Raw genomic sequence first — 24978 nt, forward strand, 5'->3', positions numbered from 1 at the left:
TGCTCCTCCTAGCAGCATCTACACTCGCAGCTGAAAGGAAGAACTGAAACGACAGCGCTCTGTACGACTCACAACCCATGCCATTTAGGACGTATGCAGAAAACGCCCACTTCCTCTGCTACTCATCTGCACTGGAGAAAGGTAGAAAAGCTTTCATTATTTCAATAAATTGCAAGTTTTTGCTATGCATTAGTTTGCACCTTGTCGGGTGTTTCCTCTGGATTCATTCGTGATTCACTGCCACAGCAAAATAACTGTATATTTTGTTAAAATGTTCATCTAAAGCACAAAGAACCATATTCTTACAGTATGGAATCATATTTTTACTCTAACAAAGCATTAAAAGAAGATGTTAAATCTGCACTAAGAGCATCATTTCAGCTAAAACAGAGATGGGTGGAGCCCAAACAGATAAGCCACCGCTGTAGAACTACAGTAACAGAGGAAACAGTGGTGACCGTGGTATTCTGGTTGTGAGCTCGTCAAACCGATCTGGAGCTCTGGCATCAAGGGTTGTGCTTGCTTTTCAAGAGGGAATACCTTATCTTGTGCTCTAAACCTGCGGCGCACGAAAATGTCAAGTCAAAATCATTGTGTTAATAAATTAATAATCGCCTGGTAGTGATGCAGCTGTAATGGGAGGCATTTAAAATGGTTGGCATTAGCACATCAGGGTTGTTCCTCACTTCCTTTAATTATTTTTCCCATACATAACTTGTTTGATGCAATTCTTTGGAAACTCAGAGCATGGTAGTTCATGCTTTATGTTGTTTGTTGCACCCACCCATTTACAGAAGTGTTTGGGATTCCCCTGGACTGAAACACTCTCACTTCTTCTCTTTTCACATTTCCTCTGCAGCTTCTCCTGAAACCAAAAAAAACTATAAGCTTCTGGCTTACTCATTCTGGTGTGAATTGGCTCTTTCATGTACATTTTACGAGTCAAGGGTGCTTTTATTCGGTGCACAATACAGATTCACATGAAACATTTATGATGTTGCATCTTTACTGACAGGATAGTCTTTTTCAATATTAAATATTGCAATTACCTTTTTAACATTATATATATATATATATATATATATATATATATATATATATATATACACACACACACACACACACACACACACATGATTTTTAACATAATTTATAACATGTCAGTCAAGATAAATCATATGTTCTGTTATATATGTTTTTGTACCGCATACTATTCCACGTTAGTGGAGAAATATTTTATTTTATTCTATTCTCTACGTGAGACAAACAGGAATTTGACATGCCTTGATAGCGTGACTCCAACACAACATGAGAGGCATTATCACAGAAATGATTAGGGCTCTTCACCAAGCTGTGACTGTCTCTCATGAGCCAACAACAGCACAGAGATTGGACAAGAAACTGACACAGGGGCCGAGTAAACTGCTGGTAGTTGCGCTCTGGACTTAACACATGGTGTGAAGGGATCTCTTCTGAGGAGCTACACGTGAATGTCACTGTGGATCCTTGTGACGTGACCAACAAAAGGATCTGCTGGGTGTAGTAATAGCTAATGTGCATGATCTCTCTTTCTTAAATTTAGATGCAGCGCTGGTAGCCGGAAATTGTGATTTATGTACAAAACACAAAGGTTTTGTTTTTTTGGAGACTTCATACCAAAACATCAGCAATGTTCTAGCATCTAGAAAGAGTAGCACACATACTGTGAGAACTTATATTTACAAATGGCCATAAAATGATCTAATATGGGGAGGAAAAAAAACAATGTGTCCTTTAAATAGATAGTTCATCAGCAGTGTTTGACTCAGGATGGATCATTTCAATTTGGCCAGTCAAGCCCATGCGGTGCCAGTCAGCAAGTAAAACCCTGAAACTGTCAACATCTATTTTCCTCATCACACAGAGAGAGAGACAGAGAGAGACACAGAGATAGAGAGAGAGAGATAGAGAGAGAGAAACACAGAGAGAGACACTGAGAGAGAGAGGGAGAGAGAGAGAGGGGGGGAGAGAAGTGGTGGTGAGCCCAGCGAGGCACGCATATTTTAAGTCACTTTGCACTCTTCAAGAGGGCCCTTTTTTCAATAATCCATTATGCATAACAGCTCTGGCTCTCCCTGGTATTTCTCCTACCTTCTTGACGTCAGTTGCCATTTGTGAGGGTTACCCTGGCAACGGCCAGCCTCCCCGGGAGATGTCTGTTGGATAAGACAGCCCTGATAAAGCCTTTTAAGGTTCTACTGTTGGTACACCTTTTAATTGCCTTTGATACAGAGGAAGTATTACATGGGGGTCGTCGGGGCACATCGCCACATGTGGGCAAAAAAAATTGGGAACGTGCAGATAAAAATAGGCATTGAGAAGCTGACGTCCCATTATCTCCACTTGATTTGATCACCCACATATTGGGCTCATTTTTGAGCAGTCCTGGGAAACTGAGTTGGACATGATAGATCTATCTTTGGCCACGTTTCGCTAAACTCCTCCATTACACAGAGGACACATGTGTACGACCCATTTTAACAATGTGACACTGTAGTGACGAGATAATATGTAAAGACTAAATAAAGCATCCAGCTCATTGCGATGCCTCTTAACAATATTCTGATGAAATTATGAGATAATATGAAAAGATCACATATCATCAAATTATTTATGTAAGCCATTGAACCCTAAATCCCCTCTTGCATGCAAACTTGTCCGTACAGATTGTTGATTATTCTAGTACATTTAAATGTATCATTGCAGCCGAGGCCGTTGTGATTTTGCATCTATGCAAAACATCAGACGGCAAACAGTAGGATGAAGAAAACTGCTGTCTACAAATGCCAACCTGTTGTTAGTTTTGAGGCTCCTATACACGGTTATAACGTGATATTAGAGCCCTAAAACCTCCCTCACATTCAAATGATTTCATTCAGCTGCCTGACTGCTACTGTACATTACTGCACAACCCATGCTGAATTTGCATCCATGAAAATATGTCTCATTCATGGGCAACAATACAGTTGAGATACTGTACACGATACCTGTTCCAGGAGGCTATTTATAGCCTCACCAACATGCGTGTCTTTCTCTTTTTTTTCAGACACCAGGCTATCGATGTGCTATTTTTACAGTGTCAATTTGCTCCCTCCCTCTCCTTTTGGTTGCCAAGCAATGGGCCAAGGGACCTGATTGGCCAAGGATGTGCATTTGGACACCTTGACTCTGATTCTCAGCTGGCTTATGAATTCAGTATTTTTGTTCACTAGAGGCAGAGAGCAGAGGAGTTGACGCCTCCTTTTTTTAAATGTCCCTGTAAATCAATCAGTAATCCAAAAAGGCTAAAAAAAAAAAAATGATGGTAATGAATTGACCTTTTCATTTAAAACCCAAGATTATGTCATCTTTAAAACAAGTTAAGGCAAACACATGTTTGTGTATCATCGGTCATCATGCTATACATTTAACAATAACCGTTCAGATGTCATAACTACTGTGAGGATGTAAGGACTCGTCTTTTCAGATTTGTGGTTATGATTTGGTGTGTATCATCCAACTTCTCTAATTTGTATGTGAGGGTATTCAGCCATATGCAGTGAATTATAGGATAGTGTGGAGGAATTAATAAACTAGTTCTCGTTTTGAGCACAACTGTCCAGAAACATGATTAACACATACTGTACATTGCTGTAATAATGTATTGTATTTTAATAATTACCAATTTCCAGGCTGCACTGAGGACAACCCAACCACAACATGTCTTTCTGCTATCATGCTAATCCTAATCCTCATAATGTGTTTCGGGGGAAATTGGTCTGACACACCTAAACCACTGCTGTGTGAGTGAATTCAATTAGACTTAATCTGACCACATGCCACTCCGAAAGGAAACCAAGGGCTGGGCAACTTTCATCTTCCCTCCATTGATTGTGGCTCGTGCAGAGATATGGAAAAGCCTATCCCACAGCTCCCTTTCATTGGCCCCATTAAAAATTCATCCTGTCCTAATGGAGAGGTCCTTTTCAATGAGCCCACTGCAGGCCAACCGTGGTGTGCCGGGGTGAGACTTGGCACAGATGTCTCTTGGCACAGTCCAAACCTTACAGCTTTAAGTTTGGATTTTGGGTGGTTGATCTTCACCGTTCTGTATTGCAGTTTTTGGATAAACTGTAAATTAGTTGAGTTGCAATAGTGTAGCAACAGAAGAAACTGCTTCTGTTGTAAATCCCTTTGTATTCATGTCTCTTGGTACATCAGATTTAGCACTTAAATTATCTATGATAAGCATTTCATGAATTTCTTAATTCATTAATCTAATTTGTGGTTTTATTCCCAGAGTCCATGGTCCATGGTCCATGGTTACAGTTAACAGCCCAAAACCCAAAGATATTCTGTGTACCAGAAGACAAAGAAAAGCAGAAAATATTTACATTTGAGAAATTAGAACCAGTGATTAAAAAAAATTAATTCTTACAAAATTACATAAATTATTATCAAAGTTGCTGATAAACTGTGTATGATCAACTACGTGATTTATTGACAAATTGTTGCAGTTCTATATACATTGTTAGGTATCTTTAGATTTTAGGGCCGCCACTAACAATTATTTGCTTCATTGACTAAACTGTTGACCAGTCGTTTGGTTTATAGAATGAAATTAATGAAAATGCCACGGTGACATATTTAAATGACCTGCCAACCATAATCAATTTACATAAAAAAAGAGAAAAGGAAAATCCTCAACTGACATGTTATTTTTGAATAGCTGTATTGCTACCACCTTTTATTTTGGATCTTCATGCACATACAGTTTTTTGTACTTTTTTGTAGTTTGACTTGCAAAATGATCATCTCCAGCTTTTAACACTACAACAGTAGATCCACGACTCTCTGTTTTTTTCACTGCATTGGTATTTGACTAAATCAAAGAGTGTATATTTTGACTAAATTTCGTCTTTGCAAATCTAAGGTGAAGGGTGAAGTCCACTTGAATCACTTCTACTACTTCAGACTTTTACAGGTCTGAAATTTGTTTCCTGTATCCCATTCGGTTCCTTTTTGTTGAGGGGGCTGACGGACCGTACCATTTTACCAGCAGGTTACACAACCCGTTTCAGAAATGTTTCCATGCTGAAAAGAAACAGAATGACCGACTATTTTCGAGTACTGGCTTCAATATACAGTGATTTATGAAGAGACTGGTATTCTATAATGCGTTATATTTGTTAAAAAATGCAAATGATCAATCTATCGACCGCCACGCACCCCTCAGCGTAGGCTGTTGCCATGTTCCCACTTTCATGGGTGTGGTGATTAGCTTACTTGGTGAATTTTTTTTAGTCTAATCTGACCCGAGTCGCGTTCGCTTATGCCCCTTTTAAACCGATTAAAATTGTCTTAAAATTAACACACCTGCCTTTGCGATTTCTCTCACAGCTGGGACCATGGTTGTCGTGTGAAAACGGATCGGTGTGACTCGGATTGAAACGGAACAGACAGAGCCAAAAAAAAAAAATCCTGTTTCAGGTAAGGACGTGTAGTCTTGTCTTGATATTTTTGGAGGCGTTTTAGGCAATTTCCTGCTTTACGCACGGCGGATTCAGTGTGTTTAATATTGGAGATGAGATACAGAGAATGCCTGCGGGTCTAAAATGCTGTCTGTTCTGTAAGCAACAATGTAGCTCTTGACATAACTGTTCCCAGGCTACTATTGCCTCAATGCTGGGGTTTTTCTCCCCCCCCCCCCCTTTAAGCAAATCTGAAAATTCACTGCTGTACAAAACGCGGCCTTTTTACAGGCTGTCAAACGGCTCTAACGCGGAACTACAAGGGCCAAACCTCTCACTAGTGAGGACATGTCTATTCCTATTTTTTATATATATATATATATATATATATATATATATATATATATATATATATATAATCAGCTTTCTCATTAGTGGTTGCACGAAAACCCTGCGCAGCTTCTTTCTTTTTCTCCCTTTTCCATTAAATATACATGTCAGTGCGCCTTCATCCGAGCGGCAACTGGTAGCGTGACGGGGCGCGAGGCTCGTGCAATGTGTTGCTCGTATCGGAAACGTATTCAGCGAAGATCGTTTGGTAAACATCGTTGATACATTGTAATTTCACCACCTACAGTCCCGTGTTTTTTTTCTCTCCATAAGATGTAGCTGATGGTTTCCTATCTCTGCTGTTGACAGTCAACATGTAATAATAAATCAGCTCGGTGGGTTGTTGTTCAATGATGAATTATAAACACGAGGAAGTTGCAGTTTTTAGTATGTTATCGATCTACAGCTTATCTGGATATGGTTAGTACATACCTAATACTTTAGTATTTAGCATGGTGCTCTCTCACATAGTGACCTATTAAACTCAAAGATGGATTGTTTTGTGATTCACTAAAAATATCATTTTAAATATGAATGTATACCTTACACTGTTAATTTAGAATGGTCAAATAAAGTTATCATTTAACTGTAATACAGGCTTTAGTCAGGTAAAGCTGAAGCAATAAGTCGATTCATTGATCCACATAAAATGTATTGATGAGGTGAATTTAATTTTTCAATGATCCAGCTGAAATTCCAAATCTTCTCTGATAAATTAAATATAAAAAACAAGCCATTTGAAGACGTCACTGTGGGTTCTGTGAAATTGTGACAGGTGTATTCACTGTCTTTATAAATAAGTAGGAAATTAAATAAATAAACAAATCATCAGATAAATAGATGATGAATGAAAACAAAAAAATAGTTTGAGCCCTACAGCCAGGAAAATACAACACTGAAAACATTTTACAGTACTTTGGAAAATGAAAGACAGTATATTGTCCTCACAATAATGATAGTGTGTGTAGGGCGCTTAGGGGTGGGCGATAAAATATTCAGTATATCAAAATAATTTATTAACTTTCATTTGAATTGTATCGCGATCATGTACTGACGGTATGGAAAATTCTATTCTCAAAATCAGAACACAATTTAATTGAAAACAAACTTTGCACACGTTATGCCACATTAATATTATGAGACTGATTTCAACTATACCAACCAGCCCTAATTTGCTGTATCTTCAAGCTCTACGTGTTGCTGTTTCTACAGCTGTATGCTACCAAACCTCTGAGAAACTAGCCTGTGGTAACGGCAAAATAACAGCCGTCAGTTTTTATAACTGCACCCATTATACACAAGCATAAAATATCCACGTTTCACGCAAAAGGGTCATGGTTCACTTCAGATTAAGGCTGTCAACTGTTGTTTTGTGACTGCATATATGTGTAATTCTGTAACCGTCTGGTGTAGGTGGGGCGAAACCTGTGATCAAAGTAGGTCATACAGTACAATCATCACGCATTCATTCACGGTGTTCCCTGTGTCATTATAGGCAAAATAAAACTTTTAACTCATAATTCGTGACACATGAATGATGTAATACGAACATCAACTGACGAGAAGGAAGACATGTGGCCTCTCACCAGGTATTTCCTCCATTCTCCGGATGTTTGAAATAGTCAGTGGGTTACCTGAACAAGTTTACACCGGCTGGAGCTGTCTTGCAGCATTCAAGAGTTCACTTTCATACACGGAGCCGAAAAGAGTTTCCTGCCGATCCGGTACAGACACTCATGACTTCTGACATTGTCTCTCAGACAGAAACTGTGAAGGTGAGATCAGGCGTAGGTGTAGGGACTTTTATTTTTTGTAAGATGTTTTGTAACATTAAAAGTTGATCATCTGATGTCAATAACTGAGCATATTCAGTATCCTCGAAAGGCATATTTCATAAAATATAAATGCGTTAAGTCTATGACCTTCTGTATAGAGGCTGATGTTTAGTTAAAAAAATAAATAATAGAAGATCTCGATATTAGTTGGACATACGTCTGTAGATTGTACATTTATCAAAAATTAAACACATTGTAATGATTGAGAACAGACCTGGTCTCTAAAATATGAAACTGTAAGGCATCAAAATGTCTTAATAAAATGCATACATTTAGTAAATGTTCTGTCCATTCTAACGTGAAATTCAAAGACAAACTGTTGCGTCCAATTTTCTAGAATTAGATTTTGATGATGATATTAAAATCTTACTGTAAACACTGGTATCAAGTGCTCACAGTGGACTACTGTGCAATAATTTGATTCGACCTGTTCAAAATGTTAATTCCTTAACTTCCTGACCATTTCATGTTGTTGGGCCCCCGTGGCTCTGGGTGCAGCTGCACTGACTGCACCTCCTGCTGCTCTGTTCACCAGTATGTGTTCATGATTGAGGCAGATGTGACTTTCTACTGTATGTGACCCTGAGGGAGCAGAAGGTCTCATTGACTCATTTAAGTTAAACACAAAATCTGCTGATGAGCGTAATGATCTGATGTGAACTCCTGGACTTTACTGTCTTCTAGTTCTATACATTTCCTGCTGAACATGTCACTGTGTCAGCTGTGACACACACACTGAAGCGACAGTGTGCCCTGTAACAAATGCATTGTGACCAAGCTTCATGATGGGAACAAGAGAGTATAGCGACTTGTACCTGACAATGACTTTACTATGGAGAAGTTAAAGAGATCTCTCCGCGTCTCTCTTTCCCCCTGAGTGGCGTGAAAGTGAAAGGTTGCATGGCAATGTGATCAACAGAATACTTTTTTACTGTAATTTTTAACCAGGATTAAAAGTAAATTATGAAGATGTGCAACAGCAGCTAATAACATATTGACAGCTGAACTAGATGTAAAAGCAATGCTTGCATATCAAACATCTATAAGCTAATCTTATTTATTTATTTATTTATTTATATATATATATATATATATATATATATATATATATATATATATATATATATAAAGGAAATTCAACTTCCGATCATACCCTTAGTTAATCCATTGGTTGTGTGATTTAAAGATATTAAGTTTAGCCATTTTTGTCAAAAAAGGACTTTTATGATCCATTAAAATTATGTCAGGCTGCATATCTTTTTATAATATGCCAGTACATTTCTTCTATCTTTTCTAGGCAATATTATTTTAGAAATATTGTTATTGTCATAATTCAATTTCTCGGTTTATTTATTTTATTCTGTATATTCTTTTCATTGACCAGTGGAGTAGACAGATATTCATATGCAAACAAGTGATTAAGGGAGTATCTATGTCCATTTCTGGTGACTGACATTAGGGCTGGGCCATATAAAGAAAATACTAAATATTTTATAATGTAGAATATGTTTGACCAAATGCCTCTATCAATATTGTATGGTTGACCATCGGAGCTCTCACAAAATACTTTCATAATGAGATTTTTTTTTTAAAATAGTCATCAGTAATGTGAATATGAAGAGTCTGATATTCGGCCGCATATTACAATATCAATATAACATTAATGTATTGCCCAGTCCTAAGGGAGATTTTCAGAAGACAATTGTGCGTACGCAAAGCCTTATAGGTGCGATGCAAAGTGTGTGCACCGATATGCCCGTTTCTGCCTTTGTGCACCTTTTTTGAACTTACACAGTTTATGCAGACGGCAGGTGTTTGGTTCCACATTAGTTTCCCACTGGCTACTGGGAGCTCCAGCATGGGGCTGAACATGTTAGATGGGTGGTCGGTTGCTTGGTGTCAGAAGGGCTGTAGCAATTATAGCCACCCCTGGCCAGTCTCAGAGACCCAACTGCGGTGGTGCCAAGCGGCACTATCTACTGTAGCTGGCAGCCTCGTACTAAACAATAGGCCGCTCCAACACACAGCTCTGCCTTTGTCACTCCTGATCCTTGTGCCGTGCTCTGGGCCTGTGTGGGCCCGGCTGGTTGGCTGCATGACTCCAGTCACACTCCAGTCACACAGAAAAGACGCAGTTTTATGTCTATACATTTGTTAAAGGTAGACTTTATCTAGTCCTTTTTTGTAGGGACCATTTTTCTGTGTGACAGCCTCTATTGGCTGTGGTTGGTTACATCAGCAGTAACGAGTGTCCTGTTTTAGTTTCTAAATGACTAAAAGGTAATGTCCACATGTAAACAAGACGATTCATGAAGCCCTCCTGCAAGTCACTGCCATGGCATGCCTAAAATCAGAGCTGCCAGTTTCATCCAAACTGATGGGGACGACGTTTTTCATCGTCATCTTCCATCATACCTGCGTAATGTTCCACCTCATCTCTCTCGTATGCTTTCGTTCCCGACACAAGCCTCAGGCTGAAAACATCAATTTTAAAAAACTATTTAGCAGCGTAGAAGGTTATACCCGGTGTTTTTGGTAGTCCACAAGGCGCTCTGTGTGACGTGGCAGAGGCGGAGAGTATAATGAATCCACGGCAGTCATAGAGAGCAGCACCACCACATCACAGGCGAGCTGACGCTGAGAGCCTCTCTTCAGGGGGGTTGCGTCAGCCGGGAGGAGAGAGTGACGTCACTCCCAGGCAGCTGAAAGCATTGCAACGCTCGCTGCCCCCCAATGCCTCGTTACTGTCAAAAGACCTCCTTGGCTGAGACGAGAGTCCTCGATGAGCGGTCCAAAGCTTCCTCTCTTGTGTTTGCAGAGCAGAGGCTTTATGGCCAAACAAAGTGAACCCGAGAATGTAAAAGAGTAGCTCTCCACACATTCACAGTGTCTTTATAAGGCAATTGTAGCAGCGTGGCCATCAAATCACCGTCTTAGTTACTTATTTGCTATTTGTAAAACAAATGGGGTTTTTCTTTTGTGGTGAATAAGTGACTGGGGCCAATTGGTTTTAAAGCTTCTGCAAAAATGAAGATAAAGCACATACGACGTCCTCTTAACATTAACATGATTTCCTGTGGAGAGGAAGGGCTGGACTCGGTGTAATTGTTGAATTATAGAAAATGGAACTGAAAATTTAATCTCGGAGGGTTGGACTTCTGGACAGCAGACTGTAAAACAGCCTGGAAAATGAAGAGAGGGGGTTGGAGGGGGGGGGTGCAAACATTTCTGAGGAGTGTCTAAGTGCTTTGTGACCCACATTCAGACTCCCCAAGGTAAAGGAAGTGGCAACTCGCGCGTTGAGCGTGCACACGTGTGTGTGTGTGTGTGTGTGTGTGTGTGTGTGTGTGCGCACGCACGCTCAAACAGATCTGACATACCTAACCGAGACATGCATTTAGATACATGCTCACATAATTTACGCCCACCGACAGATGAATATATACACATACTTTACAATATTTGGACATATTGTCAAATAAATCATCCAAATCTCCCCATTGTCCACACGCACGCACGCACGCACGCACGCGCACACACACACACACACACACACACGTAAGTTCGGGGCACTTTGGGGCGGGCCAAGCAAACGGTGCAACGAACAACACAAAAGGCTGATTGAGTCGGGAAAGGTCAGAGCCGGGCTCAGATGGCCTTTTGAACCAGACTGGGGGTGTTTGAAGAGCCAGGCCACCCTCCAGGCCCCCACCCAGCCCCACCCTTTGCAGCACCCTCCTTTGGTCTGAACCCCATACAGGATACCTATGTTTGTCTGATGGAGGACTTCCTATCCTTCTCTCTCCGTCTGCCTGTTGAACTCATAGTATTTCTGTCTCTCTGTCTTTGCAGGTGTCAGCTGGTAAAGCGCGTGTGTGTGTGTGTGTGTGTGTGAGTGAGTGAGTGTGTGTGTGTGTGTGTGTGTGTGTGTGAGAGAGAGAGTGCGTGTGTGAGTGAGTGTGTGTGTGTGTGTGTGTGTGTGTGTGTGTGTGTGTGTGTGTGTGTGTGTATGCGTGCAGGAGCGGAGTGTGGCCTGAACAAATCACAGAAGGACAATGAGCGAGCTGGAACAGTTGCGGCAGGAAGCCGAGCAACTACGCAATCAGATCCGGGTACGGCGAAAAAATTTTGTGCACATATTTGTTTACATTTAAGCATTTGTGTGTGTGTGTGTGTGTGTGTGTGTGTGTGGTTCACTTGTGTACATCACATGTGTGCTACTGTCTGTTCACTACAAGCTGTGACTCACAGACGAGACAGTGACACACTCGACATATAACTTGTCAATCATTCTTGTGCAGAAATTGCATTGTGGGAACTGATCGATAAATGTCACTTTGCTGCTGTGTGATCATTCTGTGATCATTGGGATATTCACCTTCTGTGATCGGCAATAACTCATGGCACTTGTTTAATTCTTGCAATTATTTATGTACGTTTGTCTTTTTGTGACATTATTTGCATGCGCTTGTCTGTGCAGTGATTACATGTGTTACGCTGAGCTGGACAACGTTATTATGGTTTTTGTTGTCTTGCAGGATGCCAGGAAAGCCTGTAGTGACTCCACTCTGTCACAGGTAAGACTTCCTCTCCACATATAGAATATTGTGTGTACATTCAGCGGGGTATTTTCCTCTAGGAGGGAGTGTTCAAGACATGTAATGTTACTCTAAATGTCCCAAACCATTAAGAGTATGAAACACGTCTGTATAACAAATTGAGGTTGGAAATTTTCACAAGGCATAACGCTCGGGTGAGCCGACTAGATGCATTAAGCTTTGGCCCATTAACTAGTAATGTAGTCTGTTCTGTAGTAGTTAAAGCCACACGTGGACAGCACTGAAGCTAGGTAAGACTTGTGAATGAATACCTTCAACACAATGCAGCTGCAAACAAAAATGTACTGACTACCTTCAGTGTAAGTCAGTGGCTAATCAAGGTACAAGTTTTAAAATAGGCTGAGGAATCTCTAACGCCCATCTTTATTCACACACACAGAATCCATACTAATACTCAACAGACATTAAACACTAATATAAGCTTTACTATTCTTTGCCATGGTCCATTGTTGAGCTATGTTTGTCTGTTTTTGCTGCCTCAGCTAGCGTCCAGTGTGTTGATGATGAACTGTGTGTGGGCCTCGAGTGACACTGCTGACGCTGTTTCCTGTGTTTTGGCAGATCACAGCTGGTCTGGACTCAGTGGGCCGGATACAGATGCGAACGCGACGCACTCTCAGGGGCCACCTGGCCAAGATCTATGCAATGCACTGGGGGAGCGACTCCAGGTAGAGTAGTAATTCTACAGACAACCCAATTATTAGTTAAGAGCAGGACAGGCAATTAACCTTTTTATACGATTGTTTTTTTGTTTGTTTTTTGTCGTCTTGGTCTGATTTATGTTTTTATTTTGCGTTTGAGGCATTAAAAAAGACAATGATGCAGTTTTAAAGCCTCAGTTTATCGTCAACTTCTTTTTAGATGTTGTTCTGCATAGTATATCATTTTGATGCCGTGGTTGGTGTAGCTTTGTTTTCTTTTGTTGGCTATGTTGGAGGTTACTTGCTTGGTCGTTTTCATTCAAAGTAGTTTTTTTTTCTTGTTTTTTTTTTTTATCCCTGAAGACACTGAAGCACAATTCTATGTATGTAGGTCTTATGAATTACCCTACGCTGGCCCTCAGGGGACAAGAGTCACAGAAAATATTAACAGCTTAAAAAGCACAAAGGGATGCTAACTATGATCACCACCGTTTAGTCCATTTTGTTTTCTAATTTTATCAGGATTGTATAAATTTTGGAAGGTCATTTTTCCCATGAGCCACTGTTCATTTCTGTCACTGCTAAGAGACTGTTGAGTTTCTAGACTGCCAGTTTCAGCATTGCAACTGTTAGCACTACAGCTATAGCTTTCAGGATGTAGGGTATTACACGTATGGGCAATAAAAGTGCCACCAAGGGCTGACAGCATGCAGGTTTCAGGTCCAGGCAAACATGGACACACCTTCAGCCGCAGTGCAGGACTTATACAATAAAATCACCAGTCTGGCTTAATCTCTTTTTTTGAAAAATTTACTTAAAGCTTAAATTAGTTGTAAAACATTAGTTGTAATACCACCAACTCCAATGTTGATATCGAGGCTATGCAGTGTAGCATAACTTCAGTTATGGCAGCACATCGGAACCAATTACCAACTCTCACTGCAAATATAAACTGATACAATTACCAAAGATGGAGGGGTTCTCAACTTTGTATATGACTGGTATTATTATTATTTCAGTGTATAATATGTCTGTGTCACCCTTATCTTTCTCTCTGTCCATCTGTCTCCCAATGCAATGCACTGGGGCAGTGACGGCAGTCCCAGGTGTGGGGCTTTACTACTACCAGTACCACTACTACTACCACTACTACCACTACTACTATTCTACTAATATGACTAATACCACCATAATTGACTGTCACTACTGTCACCTCCACTACTACTGTACATATGTATTAGTGCTAGCACTGTTTTACGCCCTCACTTTGAGCACAGTAATGATATTAGCTGGGCACAGAGACAGTCAACCATCATAGCTTATTTAATATTTACTTAAAGATGCAGTTTGTCAGATCTCAACCTTTTTTCCCTGCAAATGTTATGATGATCACAATGAATCCTCACGTCCAGATTGGACTGCAGATGTGCCTGCTCACATTGACGTGTCACTAAATTTAGAACTTACAAACTGCTTTTTTAACCGTTTGCTGCAATTATGAGCACCAAGAATCATATTTTCCCAATATTATGCATGCAGTGCACTGGTCTTTATTCATAGAAAGTGAGCTGGAGGATGGCATAGACAAAAAGTAGTTTTGTTTTTGTGGTAACATTTTGTTGATTTTTAGAAATCCTAGATCGCGCGCCGTGTTCAAGCAAATTTAGTTTTCTCTTTTCTTTTTTTCACCAGTAAAACCTCCTGGTATTGCCTTCAGCGGATGATGCATAGGTGTGTGTGTGTGTGTGTGTGTGTGTGTGTGTGTGTGTGTGTGTGTGTGTGTGTGTGTGTGTGTGTGTGTGTGTGTGTGTGTGTGTGTGTGTGTGTGTGTGTGTGTGTGTGTGTGTGTGTGTGTGTGTGTGTGTGTGTGCGTGCGTGCGTGCGTGCGTGCGCGCGCGCGCGCGCCCAGCACCCTCTGGGTGACCCTGCAGGAGGCCTGTGTTTATTTTGTATACAGCCACTGACATTTTAGCGAGATGGCTCTCCTCCTGATTGTAGCATAGCACCGTCAAACCACTTCCTGTCCCTGGATCGGCAGGGACACCCACCAAGTCAGGGAGGGAGGGAGGGAAGGGTTCCAGCTGTTTTGGCATCTGTACCACCTATAACTCTAATTCTGTACCGACTATTTCTACTTCTACCATCCTCTCTGCATTCCTTTATGCTGTCCCTTCTTGCTGCCCCAGCTTCTTTCTAGTGCTTTCCCAACTCCTCAGGCTTCAACCTCCCACTCGACAGTAGGACTTTTACATAACTGGGGTAATGAATATTACATGGGGTGGGACATTAAAAGTGGCTTTCCTGTATGAGGAGACTTCCACTAGGAGGAGGAAGAAGGAACATGGAGGGAAATGGACACTGTTAGAGAAGAGTAGGGAGCTCACGCTGAATGCTTTTTGACAGAGCACCTTATACTTATTCAGACGGTATAGCACAGTATTCTGTTAGGTGGCTGCTGGCTCTCATTGCTTGTAATGACCAAGGTGCATGTACCTTGTGTTTTTTTTTTTTTTTAAAGTGTGTGCCAGATGTCATGCTGTTAACTTTTTTTTCTAGGTTACTTGTCAGTGCCTCGCAAGATGGAAAGCTAATCATCTGGGACAGCTACACGACAAATAAGGTGAGATTATAGATAATCAGTGATAGGATGTATAATATGTACAAGAACAAGTACAGAAGAAGTGTTCTGCTATCAGTAATGTGCTGGTCCTGTCAGACTCCACTGAGCTTCCTCTTGGAGAGATTCTTCGACAAGCTGATAACTGTCCAGATGTTACTTTTAGAGTACAAGCTGTAATTTATGCACTGGCTCTCTTGAACACAATACTGTTGTAAATATGTTGGGAAATGTGACAAGCCAACATCCAAATGACAGCTATGGGGCTGCCTGGAGGTTCTTTATGTATTCGTTTAATTAATCTGGCTGGTTAAATAGTGAAAGTAAACACGGAAATGTGATAAGAATCTGTTTATTGCCAGCTTTCCAAAACACCAAGAATATCACTCTCTTGCCTTTTATTCTTTTTTTTCTTTTTTTTTTTTTTAAACCTCACCGCCATCTGAACCTCTACTACTTAAACCATATGAAGATAAGCGGAGCAACAAACCACCCCCGGCTGTTTTGCGCTGTCCTCTTGCACTTTTTATTAAGTTAATATGTTAATATATGTCTGCCACCCAGACAAATGGAAGGCATCCTTTAAGAAATGCTTCCTGACTCTCCTCGTCCTCAGATGCATGCCATCCCGCTGCGTTCTTCCTGGGTGATGACGTGCGCCTACGCCCCCTCTGGGAACTATGTGGCCTGCGGAGGCCTGGACAACATCTGCTCCATATACAGCCTGAAGACCCGAGAGGGCAACGTGCGTGTCACCCGTGAGCTACCCGGACACACAGGTAGGCAAGAAATAATATGGATATGCCATATCGTTGGCTGGACTCAAAAGAACCAGTAACCCTGAGAATTTGTGATTTTATTTCTATACTAAATAACTAGTTACATTTTTCCCAAACTGTAATTTTAGATTTCAGATATTGTGAACAGACATTTTGGCTGGTTCAATGAGTTAAACAATGGAAAGCTACACAAGCTGTTATTTTCCAATGGATCTCATGCGTTTTTTTCCACAGGCTTATTTATATGTATGTCTCTTGGTGCAAATATCTTCTTGAAGTGTTAATTTCACATTTCACTTGCCGAGATCTGTGTTTGGGTTTTGTCTTTCCCCTCAATGCCAGCATGACATAGAGTAGAACTTTGCTCACAGTGGGTTTAATTAGTCCTATTGGTACTATGTTATCATGGTCAGAAATTGCCTTAATAGTAGTTTCACTAATGTACTAGAACCACTTTAAGCCTGCACATCCATGAAGGTTTAGGGACTTGAGTGCGTTCTACCACAGGGCTGCAATGCTGGATGAACATGCCCATTCCTCAACTGTTTTTATTTTAAGTCACAGGATGTGAATTAAGGGTGGCGGAAAAGATAACTCTCCTGGTTAAAACGTACTTATACGACAACATTGTGAAGAAGGAATAGCACAGCAGTAAACATTCAGTTGTGGTAGTCCAGCATGCAAGTAGTTAACGAGTAGAGTGCCTGACTAGACAGGACAGAGATCTCCTTATCTGATGTTGAAGCTGTTTGCCTCCAGGTTACTTGTCCTGCTGTCGTTTCTTGGATGACAACCAGATACTGACCAGCTCCGGAGACACCACCTGGTGAGCAACGACCCTCTGCTCTCACCTGCACAGCTTAAAGAATTAAAATATCTTTACATGATATAAATATTCTTATTATCATGCAACACAGTAGACTGAAGATGCTTCATCACATAAAATAATAAATGTCCAATATCCATCCTCTTACTCTCACTGTCTAACCCTCATATTGCTGCTGTGGAATGCCCTTTGGGTGGATTTTTACAAAAACACTTTGCTCTATAGCTCTAATTTGTGAGAGTAGATTCCCATGGCATAATTCTACAGAGTTGTATAAAGATGCATATGGCGAAAGCCCTTCAATAATTGCACTAAAATTTTAATAATTCACATGAATTAGAAAAATCTATTAATACAGGAGCTAGTATAACATGTGAATGTTTTCTTTGAGCAGTTTATGTAAAAACATTTATTGTCTCAGTGGACACACCTAACCACTACCTTCTTTTCTTGTAGTGCATTGTGGGACATAGAGACAGGCCAGCAGGCCACCGTCTTCACGGGCCACACAGGGGATGTGATGAGTTTGTCTCTCAGCCCGGACTTCAAGACCTTTGTTTCAGGAGCTTGTGATGCCACCTCCAAGCTGTGGGACATTCGTGATGGCATGTGCAGGCAATCCTTCACCGGCCACGTGTCCGACATCAACGCCGTCACCGTGAGTACTGCAACTTTAGACACACACACACACACACACACACACACACACACACACACACACACACACACACACACTGCAGGATGAGTGTAAAGAGATGCATTTGTTTGCACAATAAAACAAAGCTGCAAAAACACAACAAGTTGTGCAGGTGAGATTTAAAAAACCTGTCGGGGCCTATAGGAGGAATCTCACCTCAGTAAACATTGGTTGATGATTCAATGTCACTTGTTTCTTAAAAGTTTAAAATCTAACAATGTACATTTTTGAAGTCTCATATTTCTTTCTCATAGTTCTTATTAATGATTAATTTTTGTTCACTTAATTGTTTTGTGCTTTTCCAAGAAGCAGATTTATCTTCATCCGTTCCACTAGAAGGTGCTAACCACCCAGAACATCTTGCATAGTGCTGTTACTGCTACCAGATATATAAAAAGGCATTATTCCTGTGCAAAGCCAATTAATAACAATAATCTTTTTTGTGCTCGTTTTGTTGGTCCAACAAGCCAGATTATTATTATTGCTTTATAAAAATGTTATTGTGGCAATCTAAATCGGTGGATGTGTGACAACATTAATATATTTTATTGGTCATCATTGTCCTACCTCTGCAGTATTACACATCAAAGTGCTCATTTAAAGCAGGTCACTATGTTAGGTATATGCTCTATAAACAAGGTGCCTCTATAAAGAAAACTTCTCCCCAGAAGCCCCGCCCCTGGAGAAGTAATCCTAATGTGATGATTTAACGACGCTGTCCTGACTGCTTGATTTAGATTTAATTAAAAAAAATAAAAATTCTCCCGCAGTTTTTCCCCAACGGGAATGCCTTTGGCACAGGCTCAGACGATGCCACCTGCAGGCTGTTTGACCTGCGTGCCGACCAGGAGCTGATGATGTACAGCCATGACAACATCATCTGCGGCATCACCTCCGTGTCCTTCTCCAAGAGTGGCCGACTGCTCCTGGCCGGCTACGATGACTTCAACTGCAACGTCTGGGACACTCTGAAAGGCGAACGTGCAGGTAAATTATGCCTGAAGTCTGGTCATTTCATTTAAAAAAAATAATATTGTTAATAGTAATAGCAGATGAGCTGACGACTAATGTTTTCTTGTTCAGTGACGAGATCAAAAGCTGGGATATTTGGCTTTTGTGCTTGAAAATTATTTATTGAATCAATTATCAATAGTTGCCTCTAATTTTCTGCAAATCCAGTAATCGACCAATAGATGCTACTCATTTGTCTGTTCATATCCATCCCAGGATGCAACTCATGCTTGATATTAGAGTTGAAATTGAACATACCTGCCAGTAGTAGGATTATGTTGCTGATTTAAAGTGGCCAACCTTTTGATTGTGATTTGTTTTCTCTGACCTCCAGGTGTGTTGGCTGGCCACGACAACAGAGTGAGCTGCTTAGGGGTGACAGAAGACGGCATGGCTGTGGCCACCGGCTCCTGGGACAGCTTCCTGCGGATCTGGAACTAAACGAACCTCTTCCTTGTTGTACTCAATCACTGCCCTCCCAACTTGCTCCCCACAACCCCACCCACCACATATCCAACTCATCTGCTGGGCTGGACCTGAGGGGTGCACTGTCAGCTGAAATCCTCTCAACTCACCCCCAAGTTCTCCTCTCTGCTGGTGACCCGCCCACCTGTGAGAAAGTACCAACTCTTTCTACCTGTCCAAGTGACGTATTTTATTACCCAGCCATCACACAGAAACATAAATAACAACCTTTCATTAGAGTTGTCCAATCAAAAATAAATAAAGAAAGAATGAGTTAGAAAAACTGAAGGAAAAAAAAAAAAGATATTGCCCCAGTACCAATTGTCTTCTAGGGGGCGAGAAAGAGAATCTTTTACCGTGTCAAACAACAAAGATGAGCGTTGCTGTGTGTAAATGTATATATAAAGACAGTATATATGTATAGCATTATGTGTGTATATATGCATAATATATGCATATATAATGTGTATGTATATATTTTTGTAGTTTATGTCCCACCCTTTTTTTATGATTTTGGGCGGGGTTTATGGTTTATTTCTAATGTATATATTCACAATACTACTTGCCAGAAACGTATATTTTATCCTGTGTGAGTACCAGATTGAGTGTCAGACAATTTAGACATGGAAAGGTGTCATAATTGAACCTAAAAGCCTCCTTTCATTTTATCATATTTCTGGTACTTGCTGTTGAATTAAGCCCACTTGTCCAGCAACAAAAGAGGATTTAGCAAGTAAACAAAAACAATTTCCAAAAAAATATACTTTGGCCCAGCTAAACTCGCTTTTCTCAACTGTATGTGTGTATTATTGTACAGGCAGCAAGCGTAATTAATGCACCCTGTATCTGCAAATTCATGTGAATGACAACACGACCCCTGGCATTCCTCACCACAGTCTTTTCATTTGGAAGGAAACCACCACACTGCTGTGATAATGATTAGAGAGTGTGCTTCAAAACCAACAAGTGGTGTTTTTAGTCTGGATTCAGGTTTAGCTCCAAAGTAGAAACTGAATTTCAGGCTAAGATAGAAAACTGTATTTAACTGGAGGCCCTGCCTTGGCCTCTGCTCACATGGATTGTGGTTTCAAATCCTCGACATGCTGAATATCTGAAAAACACATTCATGCCATGCAAACAGCTGTGATTATGATCGATAACCCAACCTAAATGGAGGTTTTTGGCATCATAATATCACCCATCAGCTGTAGCCTATAGAATCTACTTTTCCGTAGAGTTGAGATGAGCGTCTCGAGTTGCCCGTACAAATGACACTGATGGAGAGAAGGGCATTGCAGAGAGAGAGATGCGTTCTCCTCAAGCAGAAACCGTTTTCTACCTGTGAGCATGTAATGGTGCTGAGGCCTGTACGGACAAATGGTAGAGCGGCCTGTCATTACGTGAGGATATTTAAAGGACCGTAAAAGACAGCAGTGACTCTGAGGACTAGAGAAAAGATGTCTGTCAGAGCTCGCCATGTCATTTTTATCTTCTTTTTCTCTCAAAGCGAAGGATCAATGAGTCCTCTTCGTCATCAACAAGGTGTGAACTGAGTGACTGCATGGAACTGAAATCATGTCCGCTGCTCCAAAATCACACCAGTGCCACCACAAGCCTGTAAAAAAAAAAGAAAAGTTTAAAAAAAGGTTTTGTTTTTTTTAAAGGGTTTTAACACTTTTTTTTTTCCATCACCAAAAACATGTTATGAACTGTTAAATATTGCTTGTGAAGAAAGTACACTTGGTAGACAGAAATGTACACTTTAGTAGAGAGCTAGACATGCACTCACAAACTGTAGTACAAATGTAAACCATTGAACACATGTGACTTATTTACCCATAGAAGTGCTGTCTCTGATTTTGAGTATTTTCTCATCACACATCGTCCATTATTTTGGTTCCTCTAAAGGCTTAATTAAAAAAAAAAAAAACAACTTAAAAAAACATAATGTATGTGAGTTGGACCTATCCATCGGCTGTCTCAGGTGCCTATCTCTGAATATAAACATTTGACCCACATGGGCTAGATAAAGGAGGGTTTGTGCTCCTGTGAGATGTGGCACTATTGTGTCTTCATTCTGCCTTACGATACCATTCACAATAGAAGGTAATACTAGCATCGACTACAGTAATTTCTTTCCTCTTACTATTCCTTTTTACACACTGATCAATAAGAGAGATTGCTAATTATTTTTTCTTTTCCCAATAGAAGCACATTCTGATACTAGTGAACACTAAAAAGCATGCTCACAGAACACCACGCAAACACATGCAGCTCCATACTGCTTCTTAAAGCTTTTTATACAATTCTGCTTTCTACTACTACCACCGCACACTACCACTGTAGTATTTATTTAGGTTCAATCGGCTATCAATGAAACCCCTCTATGGCCTACCGTGATTCTAGTTACCTTTTTACGTTCTTAAATGTTTTAGCTGCTTCTACCTGGCTTTGCATTAATGAATCCATTTTGAGAGAATGTTAAAAAATAACAGTTATAGTTTCTAGAATGAGAATATCTTTGAGGTGTGTAGGATGTGATATGTATTGCATATCAGTGGGGTGGGGGGATGGGGGTATGAGGGGTGATTTTCTGATGTATGTGGATAACATAGATCTAAGTGTTACTTCCTCATTTGTGCCATTTATCCACAGACTCTGAGCTGTGAACTGAAAACTAGTCAATGTGACAAAAAAAAAAGAAAGTTTGCTCACTTTACTCAAGTGCCAGCTTTTTCCATATCCATCAATTAAAGTCACATCAGTTTGATTTTAAACCCAGTCTGTTGTCTGACCAAACCGGTGTACTGCTTATATCTGAAGATGGGTGTTTGTGTTATTAAGTTAACAGTGCTTATTAGAGTACCGTCTCTCAGCGGACGTCGGATGTTCATGTGTCCCCAGATAAAGATGAAGAAATATATTTAAAGGAATAGTTTGACATTTTGTTTTCTTTCTGGCAGTTAGATAAGTAGATTCTTGCCACTCTTATCTTTCTGGTAAATATGACGCTACAACCAGCAGCCTGTTAGCTTAGCTTAGCTTAGCATAGAGACTGGAAACGGGTGGGAAGCAGTTTGCCTGGCTCTGTCTGAAGCTCACTAATAAACATGTTTCTTATTTGTTAAACAAAATACATTGGGGAAAAAAACCTGCCAATTCCATTTGAAATGTCAATTTCGCCTGGCAACTGGTCAGGCCCAAACCTACCCTGTAAATGGTGAATAAGCATTTTTACACAGTTTTTGTACATAACAAATACAAAAACATGTTAATTTGTGTGCTCAGAGATGCTGCTAGGCAGCCGTTACTGTTGGACAGAGCCATGCTAGCTGTTCCCCTCCATTTCCACTCTTTATGCTAAGCTAGCCGGCAGCTAGCAGTAGCCTTTTAAGTTATTTGTTATTAGACAGAAATGAAAGTGGACTCTTCCCTAACGCTCCTCCAGAAGCGAATAAATGTTATTTCCCAAAATGTTAAACTATTCAAATAAAACCCACCCTGTTCTTTTATGACATTAAAAGCTGTGTAAAATTGAAAAAAAGAAAAAATACACCATTGCCCTTAGAAGCTGAAAATGGGATTGTGTTTATTTCCGACAGTGATATTCAGCAGGCAACCATTTCCTCGCTCTGTGTGTAATTCAGCAGTATTAGCAGCTGGAACCTGGAATAGTAACACTTCTACGTGCCTGTGCAGTTCACAAATTAAACAAAAAGGTGCTTGACTTCATTAAATTTCACATTATGTTGTATTTACCTGAAGTCTCCTCCAGTTTATTCTCTTAACTATACAACTGATATGGAGCTGTTGAATCAACTTTTGTGGTGTTACAAAATGTCGACATTTGATGCATTTACAGTATTGTCTCAAGTACCAAGACCTGTGACTTCTTTGAATCATTGGATTGGAATGTTTGGCAGTATTTATTTTTTTTGGCGCTCGGTGTAAGTTGCCATTCGTCACCCACAGTGCCAACATTTAACTTCAAAGAGCAGATGTGGAAATTTTTTTGCTGCTGCTGCACAAGTTCAGGCAGTATTTTTGATGACCGCATTTGCACGACTCTCCAAATTGAATATCTTGAGAAAAGAAATGGAAAGTTACTGGTTCAATGACACCCTACCACTTGAATTGTCACATGATCACCACCACGGCACCATCACAAAATAATGCACTGCCCTTTGACTCTACAACCTACTGTTCTGACATTTTGTTTTGATTTTATTTATTGTTTTATGTTTTAAGCCAGTAAAGACCAGGGACTTGGTGCCATAATTCTCTTACAATGCTATTGTGTGAAATTATAATCACTTGTTATGGAATAATTTTTATAGTCTTTTTCACACCAGACCTTTTTTTTGTATTTGTACAGTGGCTTGGTGATACTGATATGTTGCCATGAGTTATTGTAACCAATAAAAAGCTTCTAACCAAGAATACAAATCCTCAATGAATTCCTTTAAAAAAAAATATAGACTGTACAGTATTTTTCCATTCATAGAAATTTGTTTAAATAAGTTTCATTCAGGAACAAACAAACCGTTTTAGGAGAAATTGGACACCTGCTTTCTTTAATGCAAAGCACCTGAAACGAGGACCAAAAGAGACACAAACTAGCTGTGCAGTTGCTATAAATTCTGCTTTTGGTGCTTATTTAAACTTAACTTTGTATGTTTTGCTTCGTAGCAGAATAGTCAACTCTGGACAAATTACACAGGCGCATTTTGACAGCAAAGTTCATTGTCTTAAATGTTTAAAAAGGGACGCATTTAAATAACCACTCAAAAGGTGTTTGTTTTAGGGCCAAAAACTGAACTAATTATATCTGAGTAGTCAATATCTACTGATGTTCAATTTTATTAAAAGGTGGAACAAGTGTAAAATGTAAAAACTAGAAATACCGCCTTAAAGTTGCATCCTATGCCAATGATTCAACTTTCATCCATCTTGACCAAACTGTCATTTTATCCTATTAGGCATTAATGTGAAATTGTCACAATTAGAATATTAACTCTTAAGTTATGGCCAAAAATGTGTTTTGTGAGGTCACAGTGATCTTTGTCCACCATTTTTTAATTAGTTCATCCTTGAGTCTAAAGGAACGTTTGTGCCACTCATTCTTGAGTTAACGAGATGGACAGTCCGAAAACATATAGTCAACGGCACAGAGGCATAAACAGAGCAAAGTTAATAAAAAGGAAAACAAATGCAGTAACAATCACTGGCTGCAGATGATGCAACCGTTAGAATTGCAGCAGCTGTTACTTTCCTGCCTCTCGGTGGTAACATGTACATGATTATATTTGCAGGGCTGCCATCCTTTCCCAGAGGTGTCACCGGCTAGCAGATGGAGATCTCAGCCCTGTGGACAATGTGCACCAAATGAATCCCATGGTTGAAGAGTTTGAGAGTTTTTGAGCAAGTTACAAGCAGTTCTATGAGCTCACGGACCAAGGTTCTTCATAAAAATATGTCTGTCATGAGACTAAAGCACATAATAGGTTATTGATGTTCTGAACACTTAACATTATTCAATTATTTGATGCAGAATTGTGTGTATACTTGGGGTCTAACAAACAAAGTGCATTTTCCTCATAAAAAAAATT

General features: G+C 40.1%; 1 protein-coding gene across 2 annotated transcripts; it reads left to right on the forward strand.

Annotated features, from left to right (window-relative positions):
• On the forward strand, positions 1-23815 carry LOC137870301 (guanine nucleotide-binding protein subunit beta-4). 2 transcript variants are annotated; one of them, XM_068707405.1, is made up of 12 exons: positions 1-141; positions 5419-5508; positions 11567-11826; positions 12253-12291; positions 12895-13001; positions 14066-14080; positions 15531-15594; positions 16208-16370; positions 17130-17196; positions 17653-17854; positions 18664-18880; positions 19239-23815. In XM_068707405.1, exons 3-12 carry the CDS (start codon positions 11770-11772, stop codon positions 19343-19345), a joined length of 1038 nt encoding a protein of 345 aa, XP_068563506.1. In that variant the 5' UTR covers positions 1-141; positions 5419-5508; positions 11567-11769; the 3' UTR covers positions 19346-23815. The 2 variants fall into 2 exon arrangements, with proteins under 2 accessions (XP_068563506.1, XP_068563507.1); XM_068707406.1 differs by lacking the exons at positions 1-141; positions 14066-14080 and having other exon boundaries at positions 5278-5508.
• Positions 23816-24978: the final 1163 nt, after the last annotated feature.

Source organism: Cebidichthys violaceus, unplaced genomic scaffold, assembly GCF_023349555.1.
Source record: "Cebidichthys violaceus isolate CVI_PGR_0920_01 unplaced genomic scaffold, fCebVio1.0.p SCAF_13, whole genome shotgun sequence".
In the NCBI taxonomy this organism is placed as follows: domain Eukaryota; kingdom Metazoa; phylum Chordata; class Actinopteri; order Perciformes; family Stichaeidae; genus Cebidichthys; species Cebidichthys violaceus.